This window comes from Anopheles aquasalis, chromosome 2 (genome assembly GCF_943734665.1).
Source record: "Anopheles aquasalis chromosome 2, idAnoAquaMG_Q_19, whole genome shotgun sequence".
Taxonomy (NCBI): Eukaryota; Metazoa; Arthropoda; class Insecta; order Diptera; family Culicidae; genus Anopheles; species Anopheles aquasalis.
This window is the reverse complement of record NC_064877.1, coordinates 80283147-80302437: the sequence shown is the minus strand read 5'-3', so window position 1 is coordinate 80302437 and position 19291 is coordinate 80283147. Positions and strand designations below refer to the sequence as shown.

Genomic DNA, 19291 nt, shown 5'->3' with positions numbered 1-19291 from the left:
TGTGGCGGCTGCCTTGAAGGGAGCCACGTGTCCACAGAAGAATGTCGCGATAGGGCGAGTCGGATCGAAATCCAAGAAGCAGATGTCGTGAAGCAAGACAAATGGACTTTTAATTATCACTATTACACTGTGGCAGTGACTTCAAACTCCCATACGTTGGAAGTTACTAGTGCAAGAAGTGTCAACATTGTAATACAGCCAAACGAAAAGCATTGTTGAACCGTTCCTTGACGTGTCGAACGTTGCTGGTGGGGAGTACAAAGTGTTTAACGACGACTTCCACGTCCACAACCACCACTCGGCGATCGTTTACTCGCGCGGTGAATGATCTCACTCGTGATCGAGACGCGATCGAAACAAATCTAATTCCATTCCATTCCACTTGCTGGCCGTGCACCTTGCACGCAACACGATGCACGTCGAGGTCATTTAATTTGCATTAAATGCACCGCCCGGGGGGCTGCAATGGATGGTTGGTTGTGTGATTACGGTGGTGTGTGGTTTGATGTTCCAGAGGAGCTGCGGAGCTGCGTGGAGAAACCTTAAACAAACTGTTGATATAGATAGCCACCAGATAGCCACAACATCGCGGTGTGCACTCGTGGGGTCGGTCGATAGTCGGTTTACGGTATCTGAACCAAGAACGAGCGTGTGGTGTGGTAAACAGTTCAAGGAATTTGCTCGAATGAACAAACAGCAACGTAGAGACTTGATGACGTGAAGATTCTAAGCTTCAAGGAAGTGAATGTTAGAACGTAATCATACACTCAGAACATCAGAAAGAATTCTAACCTGTTTGTTGACACTTTTTTAAATGGAGAGGCGATCCAGTGTCACTTCAAACACTCCAAATTAAGTCAGAACCAGATCATATAGACCACACGACACTAGCGCACCGATTGGACCGTATCAAACAACGAAATCAAAGACAAGATACCGCTGGAACCGCTGGCATAGAGCGTGGGAGAGCGAAGTCCGCGCAAGATGCGAAAGCAACACAGACACACTCAGAGCAGTGACCGCCGACAAACTCGACTTATGACATCATTTGTGTGGTTCATTAAATATTCAAGAACGCAGCCTGCACATTAGATGATACCAAATCCTCACCAAATCCACCATTCGCATGCTCTCCAGCGTAGCTCGCACACGATGGAAGGTTGGAGGTTGGAAACCGGTAAACCACGATAGATGTGGATGTTTCCGCGTACCGCACAGAGTCGCGTCACATCATCTCGACCGCAGTCCCCCCTTCTCCCGAAACGAAATGGACAACTTTGCCAAATCTGTTCCCAGCCATGACTTCTTGAAGCTTAAGGTTAAGCTGACGGCATTAGCACCTCGAACTGTGAGGCCGCAGTTCGGCGACCACCAGCGGGGAGGAAAGGGCAACAGGATAATCGTCTTACTGACAGCGCGAAGATGAAACAAATTGCAGACCATTTTCGCGTTTCGCCGGGGGGAGGGCGCCCATGGTTCATCCCTAATCTAATCTCGCTTCTCGTGACCGAGTAGCGGAGGAGAAGAGAATTAACTTTTGGCGCTACCGCCTACCGTCGGTTTGGCGGTGTTGTCCGCGTTCGGACGAAAGTAATGTTTCTTCATCCTTTCCAGGGGGACTTTAGTGATACGAAGAAGGGCACGTTCAATCAACACCAGGACACACGCATAAGGATGGGCAAAACCACCAGCAAACTCGAGAAAAGGCGCTCACAGAGTAAGTAAAATGATAGGACGGGATTCGTGGACCGCAGGCACGGGAAGAAAGGGCCCTAACACGCTACACGAGACGCGTTAATTAGTCTTCCGAGTCTGCTTAATGAAATTATCTTCGCAAAACTTGCTCAACCAGTGCGCCGTCGGCGGGTTCTACAAGTGCATATGCAAAAGCCGCGACTACCTCGCGCCATGTTTCGCGGGTTTTAGTAGCGTGCGATTATGGCGTGCCGGTGGTGGTAGCAGGTTTTTTTTTTCAAACTGCTCACCAACACCGTATCGCTTACACTTTATCTTAATTATCCTCCTTGATTGGTTTAGGCTTACGCTCATAATCAATTGGTTTTTATGAACACTGCCGGTGGTTGGGTCGGTTAGAGTTCGTTGCAGCTTCCATGACGGTTTTAAGAGCGAGTGGGGGAAAGGAGTGGCTTGGAATTCCTTATGGACATGTGAAATCTTCAATTGCATTTGCAGCGAAATGAAGTTTGGAGTTTTGAGGATAGCTCTTCGACGTGACGAAGTCGAAGCGAGTAAAGCGAAGTCTTTATTACCCAAAAAGAAGACTGTTTCCCATAAATATTATTGTTTTGGTAAACTTCAACTTTCTAAATGAATGTTTCTTTTTTTAAAACAGAGATTGATTTTGAATACTCTAAGATTGATGATATATGACGAAGGTACTATAAATAACATCAATAAAAAAAACATAATCGATGTTGCTCGATATTATATTTGTTTAAAGTATCTGAAATGCACTTTCTCCAGAATAGTCAAAATCAAGTTAAACAAAGTGTTAATAATATTGTAATCATTCTCCTAACACGTCAGAGCTTTGAAAAAAAATCCGAAGGCTTCATAATACATAAAAGTTGTTGTTATATGTTGCGCTTTTTTATGTTATTTTGATTTTTAAATCAAGTTGCACAATTCATTTGATGGAGAAACATTTGCCTCAAAGCAATTAATTTCCAATTTACGTTGCTTTCAGATTAAATTTAACTTGAAGTTTCAATGTTATTTCTGTTTGGTTCAGCAGAACGACTGCATGTCACCAGCTGTGCCATGCCGCACTGAGCTTGTGGCAGCTTGTCCTAGCTACCTGGAATGTGGCGGCCAACCGTTCCAACCAACATAGCACGACACGCCACAGTGACCGCAGCATACAACACAACCGCTCGATCTCGCCTGCATCCTCGTGCAGTTCCACGCGGCCCACATGCATCGCCACGGTGGACGGTGATTCGATAAAAAAAATGCGGCTGGATTGAATAATTTATATTAATCGATGCCGGCGTGAATGAAAGGCCGCTCGTAGCGACCACCAGCAGGCAGTGGGTCACTACTAGCAGCGGCCGGGACTGCAGTCCACTCCAAAGGCGGCTCCACACCGACTGCAGGATACATGGAAGTGTCCGTGGAAAGGGAAAGTCGCCTGGCCACCAGTCAGTAATGGAGACTTCCACGAGAGAGTGAGAGATTGCAAAAGGTTCTTTCAAATAAATGTCTTGACTTGCTTAACAGTTGCAAGCGTCTGGAATACGAAATCAGATCGCCATCTTATCAGCTGGCCATCAAACACACGCCAACACATGTAGCCAATCGCTCGCTCGCGTATCACGTTCCGCTATCGCCATAAGTCGCTCCCTGCTATCGGTGTGCAAATCGATAGTAGCAGTAGCGGCGACCGAAGCATTATCGGCTAGCTGCTGTGTCCACACACAGCAATTAAGTGCGTGGGCACTGTCATGGCATGTCGGCATGATAAAAAAAAAAAAACATTGCTCGAACAGATGCTTCCACCTTTCACCGCGATCTGCTTGTAATCGATGTCGGCTAAACACGTCGGTCGAGAGTCGTCGATAGTGGAACGAGCAATAAATCATCGGCAAAACTGCGTCCCAGGGCGCTGGCGATCGATCGAGAAAGGGTGAACTCGCATGATAACTCGCGAGACCAACCGGAGACCACCGATTGGTGTCATCCGTCCAGTGGTATGTGGCGGCCACAAAGTGTGGTCCGTTGTGTGGTGTGCCTTTTTGAGATATGCCTCGATGCATAACAATAGCACACCACACACCACAGGGCGTGATATGCTACCCGGAGTGCGCTTCAAAAGGCAAGTCATCGCGTGCCTCATTGACGTTGCGCTGCTGCCGTATGCAGTTCGTTGCAGCATTCAGGTGTGCAGCATCCATTCGCCATTCATTGATTCATCTGCGCTTTTGCTTGCCGAGGTCCGGTTTTCCTGGACCGGCCGGGGGTCTCCCGCTTTTGAATGAATCCCCCACTGGTCAACCTCACGACACAACAATAAACTTCGATCTTTATGCTTCGCTGTACGTGCCCATTCTGGGCCCGGCTTGGTGAGCTCGCTCGGTTTCCTGTTTTGATTTTGTCGAACTCAAGTCACTGCTACGACTCCGGGCTACTCGTAAGATCGAATGGGGTGGTCAATTAACGAGCAGCATCACTGGAATCGCAAAAAAGAGAAGAAAAAAACAACAATCCGGACGCGAACCACAAATGGAACCTCATATCTCAGTGGTTATCTCGAGTCGTTTTGCTGACGGATAATCATTGGTTGTCGGCGCACGCGTTCGTTCTCTTTACTGTCCATCGGGCAATGCCGGAAAGCATTTCTCATTGGCTTTTCGAGCACCATGGACGTAAGTAGCTGGCCACTAAAGTAACTGACTGCAACAAACGTTCGATTTGGGGACCATTTTTGGAGATCAACATCCGTTCCGAATTAAGGTAACGCGAGTTGCCCGACTAGTCAGCAAACTTTACCCGATTCAGGTGTTTATCGTGACATTGCTGACACAACGGCATTACTCAGAAGTCATAGGTGCGCAGCAATGGCGCAACATTCGACGAATGAGGTTTATCGTCAGCGGATTTTTCCGTTCAATTGCAAGATTATTTGTTACCTTTCCTCGGAAGCTCTTTTTAATCGACCTAGTAAAGGGGTTGACCGAGTGCAACTGGTTGAATCATCGCGCTAGATGGAGTCATAGCCATGACCAACGTCGAAACGATCGCACTCTCCCATAGTGTCACGGATCACCGTGTGCTGCGTTTGCATATCCACACCATAACCGAGTTCTGGCTACCCTCGGGCAGTTCTTTCTAGGGGAGCTACCTGCTGGATGGCCACTTGTATTCACACAACCTCAAACTACATTACTTGTATCGATAAGACCGCTGCGAACGATGTTGACACCACATTTCGCATCGTGTGGGTCCATCGTACGCACCAGCTCCCTACGGTTGTATGTGTTTGTGACCGGTTTTGGGGCGGGGAGGGAACCCCATCAGCTGAGCGAGGCTTCAACAGTGCGCCCGACCAACGTGAGGAGCTTGGATTCCGCGCAGTCATCTTTCAGCTTTCGGTGGTGCTTGAGCCACGAGCCTTTATCGAGTGGTGAAGCGTGACAGGCTAGCTTTCTTTGCGCATGTGTTGAGGAAATTCAAGTGGAAATGTTTGAAAATGAAAGTGAGAAAATTGTGGCCCATAATGCTACCGAGCTTGAAGTTCTAGTAATCAAGATCCTAGGATCTTTTGAATACGCGTTATCAAAGCAGAGCAGTGACGCAACGTGCTTGCCATTGAGAAATATGGTGTAATCTGGTGGTGATGCGAGTGTTTGATGCTTCAAAGCAAAGTTTGCTGGAAACTTCAGATTAAAGCGGGAGGGAAGAGAGTGTACAAATTTGCCGGGAAAGTTATTAATTATTCGGCACTCAAACTGCCACTGGCGAATGCCGTGATCCGCTCCTTAACCGTGCTCTCGGTATACACTTTCGCGCCAAAAACAAACGCGACCTCAATCGTCGGAAAGTGCGTCAAAAGTCGAACAGAACTCGTGACACGACGTGCGTGGCCCCTTTCCCAACAAAAAAAAAAACAAAAAAATAAAATCCAATCCGCCGTACGTGTGCGTCGGCCCGGGGGCGCCAAAAAATGCCACTGTTCCGTTCTCAAAGTGTGCTTTCCACCTTCGAAGGCATTTCCTGGAGCTACAAGTTCGGCACGGTGAGCCGCCGGAAGAAGCATGCCGCACAGGTCGCGAGCGCCCTGCCACACATGGAGACGGCCGCTTGGTTGCAGCGGTTGGACCTGCCCGAGTATCGAGGTAAGTTTTGCCCTACTGCTGCTTTACACCATCATGCGAGCACAGGCGCTAATGTTTTTCCCTTGATGTTTGTGTGTTTGTTTTCATTTGCATCGACGGAAATGAATCCATTTTTTACACTTTTGGAACTCCGGCAATGTGCGATTGTATAGACAACTTCAAGAGTTATGGAGGCGTGGAGGAGATGCTGTTCCTCACGGAGTCGGACGTCAAGAAGCTCGGCATCCGCAACAACGCTCATCGGGCCCGCATCGTGAGCAGTTTGGTGGCGCTACGGGAGAACCTGGTGCAAGGTAAGTGCAGGAGGAGGCTTCCATTTAGAAAATGAATGAAATTTAGACTTTTGAAGCCCCAGAATATGTTTTGGGTCGGGGGGTTCATGAGCGACTACAAGACGACCCGCGATAAATCCGATAATTTAATGTCAGTACGTGCCTGGAGTGTATTATCCGGACACGAGTTCTTGTGTGTAACCAAAATCTTGTGCCTTGCCAATCTAGTGTAGTACTGGCCACAGCAGATTTGGAGAGAGATTAGATCGCGTAATCTTCAATCCCGATCGCTCCGGTCCGCGCTCGTCGTAATTTGAGCAAGATGTTCCGGATCAAACCAAACCAGCTATGCACCTTTCTGACCCCGCTCCAGTATGGATTGCCCCATAAACCTGAAGATGCTCTGATTTACTTTACCTCCGACCACTCCATCGTGCACCTCTCGCACATCTTGTGCTTTACTCTTATTCCATTTCATCGTTTTGCGTCCCGGCAGATCCCGCTATCTTGTTACAAATTGACATGGAGAGCCGCGGGAGAGGCTTAGAGAGCCGGCAGCGGAGGCGCGAAGATAAGCGAAGTGGAGGCTACTTTTTTCTCGTTGTTGTTTTTGTGTTTTTGCCGATAATTTATCACCCTGGCCCCGGTTGGCCCGGTTTGTGATGCACATACCTGCGAAACTGCTGCGAGGCGCATAAATTACCGCGCGTGTCACGATAACGAGCTCCGGTGCCGTGGCGGAGGTTCGCAAGAGAGAGAGATGATGCGCTCTATCGGTGGATGCTGGATGTCCAGCGGTTTTTGAACTGAACTGGACGCGTATCATTATGAAGGACAAGACGCACAAGCAACCGAGATGTCGTTCAACGGCAAAGCAGCAGCACTTATCTTACCTCCTTCTCACTCCATACGAAGACTGGCCGTGATGTGACCGCTCGAGCTTGGCACGATTATTGATAAGCGATTTTTGAATTCGCAGTGCGAGAGCTCCTCCATTAGCTAATTGTTTGGTGGCAGCAACCGAATACCGGCGATGCTTTTAATTCATTAAGGCGATCGGGGAATGTTATAAATATTAAATGCCTCCCGCAGTGATAAGATAAACATCCAGAATAAGAATGTTATGTCATTGGCGAGAAATTAGCGACAAAAATGCAACCAACGCGACCTCGACGCCACGACATGCCATTGACAACCGCGAATCAGCTAGCGAATTAACGGGTCCGGAACCTTTTAGCATCGCAGTCGTAGCGGCAGCAGCAGCAACAGCAACAGCAGCTGTATAAACGCTTTACCGCACGGTGATGCTGCTGGCTCATCAGTATCCAAAACCTCTACCTCCGCGTATCAAACGTATCCATCCCTCCGGCAAGGTGACATCGGCACGGACGACTTCGCGGGCGCGTGTGTGTCGGTTTCGTTTTCCGTTTCCATCCCCCCTCCCTCCGCGAATGCCACGCGAAACAAGCGGACCGAAAAATGCGTAAAAGTTTGCGTCGTCAGCAGCAGTGTGTTCTGGGCGCGTTGTGCTGTGTTCCCGTCTATCGCCGTAAGTTTGCTTTCGAGGCCATAATGCCATCATCTCATCCGCCGACCTCGCTCAAAGCACGCCTCTGTTCTGGCTGTAGACCACCAGCATGCTACACACGGGACGGCCAGTGTCGGGTTTAATGTAAACACTTGGCGACAGTGGTGGCATTTAATGTTTCTGCTAATCGGACAGTTTTTGGAGTCGTTGTCGTGACCCTTTTGTTGGTGTAGAGCGAGAGAACCGGAGTTAGCTAGAAGCCTTGTGCCTTGATTCTGTTACATTATCCCTCCACCTTTTTAATCCACAGAAGTTAATGCGAGCGCGAACCAACGGAATGGCGCGGGTAATAATGGCGGTGGCGATGATGTGGTGTACCGTGACCGGACACGAATGCGCCACAGTGTTGCCGTGCCGGAAAGGGCGAGGAAATGTGACGGGGTACCGAGTGGCATTAACAGCAACAACAACGGTGTTGCTACTGAAGGCGACAGCGAGTAAGTATCGGGCAAGGGTTTGGGTTTGAAGACCGTTTCATTTTTTTTAAAATTCAAACTAGCCAACAAAGTTCGACCTCGACCTCGGCGGATTTGTTTTATGGTTGGTTTAACTTTCGTTCTATAAAAAAGCTCCGTATTTTCCGCGACAACATGAGCTTCTCTTGATGGAAAAGTGTTTAGTATAGCGCATAAGTTGCACCTCGAATAGTGTTTTATCTTTCGTTTGATGAGTGCTAATCACAAATATTGATTGAAATAGTTTAATCATTGACGCATTGAAATCTGTTGAGCAAGATATTAAAATTTTCACACAAAAATCCTCTATCGTAGCCTTTTCGGAAGGGTTGCCACCGTATCACTCCATCGCGCATGTGCGCCCACTTCCAGTCGCGTCCTGCCAAAAACCAAGTTCACGGTTTGTTTGGATTCACTCTCTTGCACTCTCGAAACACCGACGGAGACGGAGGTCCATAAAATGCACCCGAAAAAAACACAAAAAAACGTGGCCGAAAAAGCCAAATCATTACACCCCCCATTACTCAAAAAGGAAAAAGGTTGATGGCCCCGAGGGTTACAAATAATCTCGACGGTATTCTTCATCCCCCTTTTTAACTCCACCCTCACCCCGCAGCCTCGTAATTAACAATGGTAATCACAAGAGCAAGCACTACAGCAACAGCAACGCACACGTGCAAATGGCTCGTGTTTTTTTTCGCTGTGTTGTTGTTGTCCCCGCGGTGGTACATCCTTGCGCAAGCAGGAATCGTGCGAATCACCACCAAGGAGCTTATGGTGGCGGTTCGATTCTAGCGGAAACGAGAAAGGGTCGAGGGAGAGGCCTTAGCCGGAAAAGGGAACCGCTGAAGCAAGAGGGGCGTCCTGCTGTTCGGCACACAAGTGAAGAGCTAGCTATATGGATGGTGCGAAGGAAGGCGCGTAGCAGGAGCAGCATATAAATCATGATTCAAGCCTCCCTTCGTTGCGTTTCAACCACGGTGCAACCGGAAAAAGGACATAAAAAGAAGAAGGAAAACAGTAAGAAACAGAGAGAGAAAGACATTCCGGAAAGGGGGTGTGGTGGTGTTTTGTGTTCCTCCCTTCGGTCCAGTGCTGGCTGACTCAGTTTTGGCTTTCCACCCTTGCTTTTTGGGCTTTCTTCTTGGTGTCCAATGCACTGCACGCAACCAGCGCGTCGCGGTCATGTTTGATTGAAGAGCGCGAGATCCTTCCACACAACAACGACAACAATCTGGTACCTCTGATGTTCGAATCGTCTTATTTTGCCGTCCTCTACTCTCTCTCTCTCTTTCTATCTCTCCATTTTTATGGAAGACGTGAAGTGAAGAGCCATTCTCACTTGGGCGAGCGATTGTTTGCGAAAATGAATGAACGGCCGCGGTGCGGTGCCGGGGGTTGCGTGCTTCCTTCCGGCGGAACCACGATTCATTGTGAGCCACCACGGAACGCACCTTTCGTACTACGTACTACGGGCGCTACTATTACTACCACTACTTCCACTGCGGCCACTACCACCACCGCACAAAAAAGGACGCTCTTATCAAAAACCTCTTATCGTACGGGAGAGATAGAAGCCCTTATACGATTTGTCCTTAAACGGCGCACACTAACATACACGACAGAGAGTATGTGCGAGAGAGAAAGAGAAACGGTTCTCATTTTCCGTCCTGGAGTGCAACTTCCATTGTGGGAAAACCGCTTTCATGTCAGGCGCGCAGGAACTCAGGGAGAAATGTATTACTCCGAAAGTTTGATCCTTTTATGTGTGCGCTCTGCAGGTCCTCTTCGCTCCCGGAATCCGGACAGAATTTCAGTCCAGCGTTGTATCTGCCTGCGTACGGATGACCGTGGCGTGCGTTGGGCGTGCGTGTTTCAGTTCTTTGCTCCATACATATATTCCCCTTTTATTGCTTCTCCGTTTCCCCGGGGCAGGCCGTGGCCGGGTTCTGTGCTTCGACTTGATCTCTCTAAGGATCGCTTAGGATATCGCGAGGTCTCCTGGTGTTCTCCTCTGCTTCTGTGTCGACTGTTTTCATCTCACACTAAGCATCGTGCAGAAGGTGTGTGCTGGGCGTTTTAAGTCCAAAGTGATCTGTCTTTTGATTCGTTCAGAACCAGTTTTTGCTTCTCGTTTTTCGTGTGATTTGTTTTAAGCGTGCAAGCAGTTAAGCATTCTTCTGCTCACTTGCTTTCTGGGCGAGCAATATCAGTGCAAAGAAGTGAATAAGAAGAAGAAGTGTCTTCATTTTGTCCTGTGGTGGAAATGGTGGTGTGAGCAGGTCGTTAACGACCAGTGAAAAGTGGCCATAGCCCAAAATCACAAGTAATTGTGCAATCAACTAGGTGATTCCTAACTCTGCTGGTGCAGAATACGGCAGAGCAGTAGGCGGGGACGGAGTGATAGCAAACGAGACCAAGTAGAAAACGCCTAGCCGACGACGACCACGAAGAGAAAGCTGAGCAGAAAGGATACACCCTAGTTGTCGTCCCGGAGACAACAACATGCACATCCATTGAGCTCCCTTTGCGCCTCCACGGGAGCCTCCACGTGAGTGTACACGGAACGCAGCCGCACACAGACCCACACAGACAGGGCAGCGTCCACCGGGAGGATTTTCCATTTTCCTGCCAAAAACCCTCCGCGCGTCCAGCTGTTGTTGGGCTGATTTTGATGATTTAATGAAGATAGTGGTATCGGCGAACCACCTCACTCAAATGGTCACTCTCGAAACGGTCCGGGGGCGAGTGATTAATTGGAACACTCGCGTTCTCCGGAATCAGCGGACTCAGGATGGTACACTTATCAATGAAAAATCGCATCCAGTTAAAGAGCAGAGAGTGGCTGCGGGTGTAGGACAACACACAAGCACCCGATCCTCCTCTCTCTTACGATTGAGAACTGGCGGTGCAACAGCAACTGCCGCGGGGAACGACGATGAGCAGAGAGGTGGAAAATCTGGTGGGAAAAAAGGAAAATCTCCGGCCACCCCCCGAGGGCACTCACGGCAGGTTTTTGGCAGCGGACTACTACAACGGGGGAGAGAGATCCTGGCCGAGAGATAAGAGAGAGAGAAAGAGGGAGAGAAATATCCTAAGAGCGCAAGGTACGCTACTCGAGACTCGCACCCTCTTCAGGCGATAATTCGGTTGCAGAAACACACGCCGGGCAAAGGGACGCTCCTCATTTTTCCCTTTCTCGGTTCGAGTCTCGTTCATGTTTTCGTGGGTTTGTTTATCTTGTATTCTTCACAAACGTTACCCGATCCATTTCACTCGGTGACACCAAGGATTTATGTTTTGGCGTGCGTTGGTTGACTTGCCGCCATCATCCCTGCACCGGTTGTGGTGTTGTTGATGTCGATATCGTTTACAGCGAGTATTGGTCGGCCAAAAGTCGTGACCCTTGGGCGCTTGTGATTGCAAGTCGGCCCGCTACCTGACGTTGCTTGTCGCCAAAGGACGCTTGCATGCTAATTAGTGTTCCCTCGCCGTCCTAGCGCCGTCTGCCGTAATGAGGGTTCGACTGGAGTAAAATTACCTGGTTTGGCTGCAGGCGTTGCAGCTGATGGAAAGCGAAAATCCATTCACAGAACAGCATTCGCCTAATCGAACCATCAAGCTTTTGCGAGTTTCGACGAACGAACGCAGCAGTCAATGAGCTACAGTGGGGCGATTTGAATAATTTGGCAAATTAAATGGTCACGTTTGCGTGTAATCATCCCATTTGCATCATCATAACTCGCCAAATTCGAATGTCATCCTCCTGAAATCGCTCGCACAGACATTCAGACTCCAAACAGACAGCCATCTAGACGTCTGGCCAGGAGCGAGAGTGAAGCGCAATTTCATTTCAATGATTGAATTATGGTCACCAAGCGGAAGCTGGTGGAGCTGGAAAACCGGTAGCAAAAACGGTGTAAACAAAGGTGGTAATTGAATTCATTACATCACCAACCACCACTCTGTGCCACAGCCACCCTTTCAACAAGCGGCTGGCCATGCGATTTGCAAAACCGGAGGCCCATGGAAGGGTGCCACCGTACGAAGGGATCGAGACGGCGCGAATTTCCCTCGCTTCGCAAAGGACAAAGCATCGCAGTGTACTGGAATAATAGAGATCAAACCGGGATGGAACACACGCAGACACACGCTGCTAGTGTGCGGACAGGCGGAGCGCACAGGGAGCGTAAGCATGAATCATATGCGAGTCTGGCGTCTGGAAACCTGCACCGGATACCGTGTTTCTAGGCAACGAGCCAGGAGGTGTGGGTCGATAACTCAATCTAAATGGCGGTTAAGGGGGTTTATGTGTGGTTGCGTTTGGCAGTGTGTGGCCAAATGATGCATCATAATTGCGTTTCTGATGCCGGACAAGGTTAGCCAACGGCGGCCACTCTGGTGGTTACATTACGGACGTTAATTAATATGTTACCTTGGTGATGCTTTCATCGATTCAGATGTTATCTTCTTGTTAAAGTTGGAAGTCTTCTTAATTACTTATCGGCTGCTACAACCGACGAGCGGTCTTGGCCGCGTAATGAAGATTCTTCAACCACTCGTAAACGATCGTCTTCAACCAACGCTTCATATCGAATCCTTCGGAATCAATGACGATACCGTCTCTCCGCCGTTGCAAAGGTCTTCAAGACACTGGATATTTAAGAAATTGAAACTACTGAGCACTTTTTAAAAACTATTTAAAACACACGAGCACTTGCTGATCCGTTTCACCAAACTAAACAGCGAACAATTGCACTTTGCGAGCCGATATTGCTCAAAGGTTGCTAAGATTTGGAAGCTTCGTTGCTACTTGCATCATGGCCTTCTTGAGAAGCTTTAAAAATTTGATCGATATTTTAATCCAGCTGTTGAATCAGCCAACTATGATACAAAATTGCAAGAGACACCGTAAAAAAGGATCTACGTTTTCGATTTCTCAAAAACCAACTCCCTAGCCTATTTTATAATATTGCGAGACAAAAGGATCTCCCTGCTGAGCGGCCATATTGTGCATATGGATTTCCCTTCCCGGGGGGGAGTGGCACATTATTTTCATAATAAATATCCATGCTAGAACCACCACCCGCCAGCGAGCAACAGGGGATTACTGATACCCTTTCGCAATGGGAGTGACAGTTTATCAAAGGATAAACGTCGTCGGTACGCCGTGTATAGGCCAGGCTTCTCGATGCCTGCCGGCGCCGTCTGATTTTCTCGACACACAGACCAGGCTCGGACCAGCAGCAGCAGCAAATCTCTGAACCATTCTGGTGTTTTTCAATTTCAAAGCAAACAAGAGAAAGAAAAAAATACATTAGAGATACTTTGCGAAAGTTTTCCACTATCCCCATCTACTAGTCGGTATCTTATTCGTTTCGCATGTCCGTAGACAGACGGTTTCCCAGTGAAATGTGTAGTATTTCCGGGGTTTTTCTCGACTCACCCCTCGTAGGCAGATCATTATGCAGAGCGTGTCCAGAGGGTCTTTTTTTTACGTTCGTTTTATTTTTCGGTCTGCTGCTGCTGGTGCTACTGCTAACCATCACGGGCCATTCACGAAAACATTGCATGCTGCCGGATGTACGTTGGGATATTATTAAAAAAAAGGAAAGTAGCGGAATAGGAGGAACCAGAAATTCAGCCAGTTGCCACTGACTAGACGGAGTTTTCCAAAGGCAAAATTGCATCCCAATGAAATCGCTCCCGGTACCCGGTTCCCAGTTCTTTTCATTCATTTTCCCTGGCATGCCCGATCCCGATGGTGGTGCAGCTTCCCAAGATTCCCAAGGCGGGATTTGTGGCGCCCTCAGGAGAATTTCCTCTGGCGGGCGGACTGGCTGACTGGCTGACAGTGCCATCCGTGAACCAATCGTTTATCGTCGGCTCGTCCGCTTGCTCCACGGACTTCTCGGGCGACCCTTTCACTGGGGGATCGATTAATTTCCTGGCGGTCGGACTGCTGAAGGGATGAAAAGGCATGAAAAAGTGAGAAAGAAAAAACGGCGCCCAGGACTCCCCGCAGTGTGGTCTCTGCTGTGCGGTGCGCCATTATTGAAACACCGAGTCGGAATGAAGGCATGTTTTCCTTCTGCTGCTGCTTAAGTTTTATGACTACTTGAAGGGGCCTCGACTCGCGTCGGCTTTGGAGGATGTAAAATTAATTACTTCACTCTCTATGGTTCGTTTAGTAGGAATCGTAGTCGGGCTACAACGCAGGATAGGCCGTTGAACTGTTCTTCCCCTAGCCTATGGCCTGAACGATGGGTCGTGGATTACACATTAACCTCAATAGTTTAGCAACATGATCCTGCGTAAAAGAGTGCACCCTGGAGAGAGGGTGTTAAGAGCGTTCTAAACGATACCTTGAGGCTACAGAAGGGAGCCCAAGGTGTTGTCTAATAGGTAGAGATAATTGAAGCTGTTGCGTAACATTAAACGTTTACTTCTGGGGCGTTGACTTGCCGTCATCGATTGTATCTTTCGTTAACTTCGACAGCTTCTCTTATGTAAAACCCTTTAAATAGTACATGAATGATGCATTAGTAAGTCGGAACTACTAGCAAGTAAATTTGATGTTGATCATGACGTTCCATGCAACGATGCTTGCGACATGCATTCTAATCACATCACACAGGTCGATAGCCCACCAAGAGCCTTACAGATAGGTCACAGGAATGCTGTCCTCCCAACAGGTACAACAGAGCCCGGCAGCAAGCCCAGACGCTTCGCCACGGTGAATAGCAAACGTGAGTCGTACGCTCACCACCACCAGAACCGTGTCCGTATCTGATAAATAATTAATGAAAATTCATTGTAACTTCCATTGGCGAGCGGTAAAGGAGGAAGGACTGTGGCCATCCATGGAAGGTGGTGCTAAATTTCGATTCAACCACAGTCGCTCTGAATGCTGGCCCCAAACACCCACCCTCCCTTGGACTGAGGTGAGCCACTCTGCATACGAAATGGCGTCGAAGTGAGACGAAAGTGAAAGAAAGAATTTCCATTCGTCATCGTTCCGCTTTTGCTAAGGACCCTCTTTTTCTACTGGCAAGGTGTGAATGATTCGTTTTAGCTGGTGAGAAAATTCTGGATTTTCACAAAGAAAACTCCTGGACCGGGACGGGGATCACACAATGATGATGGTGCATTGTAGAAGGTCTACGGCAAGGAGTTTTAATAAAAAGGCTTAAACACCTGCTACTTAAGCTTTTCCGGCTTCCACCGAGATGGAAGGATGAGCGGTTCGTTTGGAGAAAGTTGAAATTATTCCAATTTTCCCATCCGGATCATCCCAAGGCATCCTGTTCTTCCGTGACTGCATTCCTTGGTATCATCATGGCAGATCATGGAATCGGTGTGTGCTGTACTCAAGGCAGAATATGAAATGCAGAAATCAAGGATAAGAAAACCGTGGAAAGGCGCCAGAACGCACCATCCACACCACCCTTTTGGTATTCTGTTGCCTGCAATCTGCAATCGGCTGGATCAATACTGATTGCGTGATTGAATTCCGACTGCATTCCTGGAGTTCAATTGGCGATGCTGAGAAGGCATTTTTCTCGTGCTTCTTTGTCAGGGTGGGCGGGTTGAAAGGATTCCAACCTGGTAGGCAAACTCCCACATTTTCTTTTGCTTTTCTCTTTTCCACAAAACAGCAAATCCTGCGTAAGATTTACTGCTTACTCATCAGTTATTTGAAGCGAGTAGAGATGATCGCATTTCACCAAATTCAATCAGCAAGATCCATATCGTAAAATATTAAAAATGCATAATTCGCTCCCTAAAACGATGGTACATCGCTTATGATTTCCCCTCTTCTAAGCGCGAACAACATTTTAATATCACTCAATGTTCTTATCTCTCCATCATAAAAAAGATGCTTCCGATAGGCATCGGCTCACCACGCACCAGGAATCATGTTTCTTGCTTCCCTCTTGTAGCATAAAAAAAATCAATAAAGACCGACACTTCATCTTCCTGCACTGCAGAGCATCCTGTGGGGGTTCAGGTGCAGAGGGTCGCGAGGTCCTTTGAGCCATTCGAGTGCCATCCGTCAGCAGCTATTTGGGCTTTAGAATGTGACGTTAAAATTGGAGTACACGATGCTGCTGACTTCTTGTCTCGTGTCTGGCTGTCTGTTGGCTTCGGTTGTGGTCCGACAACACGTCCTACCGATGAAACGACGTACGCAAATACGCGTAAAATGAGAAAGACCGTCTCGCGGGCGCAGATACTAACCATCATCTTCGCGTTCCCGTGGTGGCCATGTCCTAGAGCGCTGAGCATAATTTATTCCGTCTGATACAGCGACGGGCGCGCATATCCCGTCCCGTGACAGATGTGTGCACCGGCACCGGCTCGTACCGGGATTTATTTATACAACTTTTGCACGTAATGAGCGCGCCCGACGAAAGGGGTTCTCTGGAAGGAATGTATGAATAATTCAAACGCCCGCTGACTTTGCTGAGCGCCGCACACACAACAAAGCCCACCCACGATTGGCTTTCTTATATCCCGATTCTTCGAGTGGGGGGAGGGGGAATGGTGTCCGGAACTTCAATCACCGTCACCTCCGTTTATGCGGAGCAGCATATGCGAAGGACTCGGAACAAGACGCGTTATCGATGAGATGAGCAGATGGTTCCAGCTAGCAGCCAGGGAAAACTCACCGAAAAAGACGTGTTCCAGTTTGTTTGTACCAAGGAGGGTGCATAATTTAGCCATAAAATGCATTGACGATAACCAGCACCAGAAAAGGTAGCGATTGTAAGGTTGGTTTAGGGACAAATTACATGCGTCACCTGTAGGTGATTGATGCGCTGGACTCGTGTTTATCCGAGAGAAAAAAACAATTTTCAAACTTTCAACAGCGATGCGGTGAAAATGGACCACGCGTGGTCAGGATGAGAGAATCAGTTAAAGGTTTTCAGAAAGTGTGTGGTTTGTCTCTTTAATGTCCATCACGGGCACTGGGAGCTAGATCGGGCCTGGGCACTGTAAAGCCACAAACACTTTCCGGCACTCGTAACCATCAACGAGATGGCGAGTGGTGATTGCGGTTGCAGTGCATCGAGCGGAAAGTGCACTGCAGCACCATGATCTGGGCAGCTTTATGTTTTAAAAGAATTGCACTTGATTAACATTGCTAGTGTCTAGCAGTTACTGGAGTGTAAGAGTCTCAGTTGATCACTGTTGTGTTCATTCCATGTCATATTTTTATTCCTTTTCCATGCCTTTTGAACCATAGAAGAATTTCTAATGTATAAAAAATGATCACGTTTTTAATTTACGTTTTTACAACTTTTCGTTTCAAAACAATAACTTTTTTCTTACTCTTTAACATATTGTAAAAACATACCAGAAATGCTGAAAAAATACACACAATATATTCTTTGAAAATCTCTGAATATCAGAGAATATTTACCACAAAACATAAAAACTCGAAACAGGAAAAACACGCGAAAAGGCCAAAAGCAATCACTACACTGCCAGACATCGGTCTCGAAACAATTGCGGCACATCGTGCCAACATCCAGGACACGGGGCGAGTCTATGGATCTAGCGCGTATGAGTTTCCCTAGCCAGCCAGCCAGCGCTATCATTAAACCAGCCCATTCACTTTCCACAATTGCTTACAATGGCCGTTATCGTTCGCCGACAATGCGCCGACTATGTGAAAGGCAAACTTTGTCCCCCGGTCCCGGTGTGACATCAAGCCGCGAAAGGCTCACCTTACCTCCCGTCCGATGTGGTTTTGTACGCTTCTCCGACCATCCGACTGGCGAATGGACGTACTACAGCTTTTAGATATGATTGGAAGACATGATGTTTGCATGGAAATGTGATAGAGAACTCGGCTTTTCGGTCCGAATGTGTTCGAGTTTGCCAAACAACAACTGCCAGTAGTACATGTCCACCGTGAAAGGTTTCATTAAACATAATCCCCACGGCGGTAATAGCGTTCATAACGAAATACTTACCAAAAACGTCCACAAGATAAAGCATTGCACTTGAAGCATGAAATTACAGTCGTCCCCCTTTGGGGCCGGGCAAGTGTTCCTGTTCCTGGAACGGTTGTGCGCCCATTAATGTACTCTTCACCTTTAACGGTCATAATTGTGTACGGTGTGGCGCGGACCAGTCCCGGTCTTCCGGCAATGGGCAATCCTCACAAATCCCTTCCGGTCTCCCGGAAGCAGCAGCACCGAGTGGAGGATCAAAAGGGTATAATTACGAGCGAATTTTCCAGTTCGTCCAAGTGAACAAATCAAATCGCAAACCACCTCAACGCGTCCTGACTTTTAGCAGAGGCAAAACCGTATCCCCAGGCCATCATCATAGAGACACAATTCACGAATCGTCCATCGTCCGTTTTCAGACGGATCCGGCCCTAGATCCGGCGAGAAAAACAAGAGTTTCGACAGCAAAAGGACGATGGACACTGTTGCTGGTTGTTGCTGGCGTTTGTGCAGGATGTCCGTCACCGCACGGATAGGAATGGACTTACCACAAAGTATATACCTTTCCCTTGTAAACGAAATCCCCTTGTACGACTGTGAACGTGCGGAGCATGCCATACACTAGAGCCTGGCATGCAGACGAGACGAGCTCACCGTGCACAAAGCATTGCAAATATGAGCATTTCAACTACAGTTCATGGTTTGGAGTATTGCCTGCAATACATGAACACCTTTCTGACAGGTATACCCGGTATCACCCAGTTGGTGAATCTTTTTTTTTACACTCTGTGCGAGGAACGCCAGAAAATACCAAACCCTCCAACTGTCTTGGTATCCGGACATCGACCGACCGGTACGGTGGACGGATTTAATTGAATGTTCATCTCAAGCCCTTCCGACAGTTTAGTTTATTTACCTCCCCAATTTGGTGTCGTTGTCACCGTCATTGTATCGACGGATTTTTGGTACGAGGTAGATGAAGAAAAAATAAAGTTCCATCCCACTGTAACACAGGACGCGCGTTCAGTGAGAGCTGCCTCTAGAATCTGGCGACGTAGGGGTTGAATGTCAGACGCCACGCTAGACGATCCCGGCTAGTATCAGTGAGGGCAGTACCGGACTGATGTTAGGCATCAGAAGGAAGGGGACGGATGAATGT

General features: G+C 48.1%; 1 protein-coding gene across 3 annotated transcripts in view; it reads left to right on the top strand.

Moving 5' to 3' along the window:
- The first annotated feature begins 1619 nt into the window (after nucleotides 1-1619).
- Nucleotides 1620-19291, top strand: part of LOC126569953 (SH2 domain-containing protein 3C) — a 23905-nt gene continuing 6233 nt past the window's right edge. The window contains exons 1-4 of one of the 3 annotated variants that reach the window (XM_050227376.1): nucleotides 1620-1717; nucleotides 5727-5855; nucleotides 6008-6148; nucleotides 7966-8152. In XM_050227376.1, coding sequence (XP_050083333.1) covers nucleotides 1675-1717; nucleotides 5727-5855; nucleotides 6008-6148; nucleotides 7966-8152 — 500 coding nt within the window. In that variant the 5' untranslated portion in view covers nucleotides 1620-1674. Of the gene's footprint in view, nucleotides 1718-5726; nucleotides 5856-6007; nucleotides 6149-7965; nucleotides 8153-10054; nucleotides 10234-10476; nucleotides 10722-19291 lie in introns of those variants that run through there. The other 2 variants (XM_050227378.1, XM_050227377.1) reach the window with 2 other exon arrangements.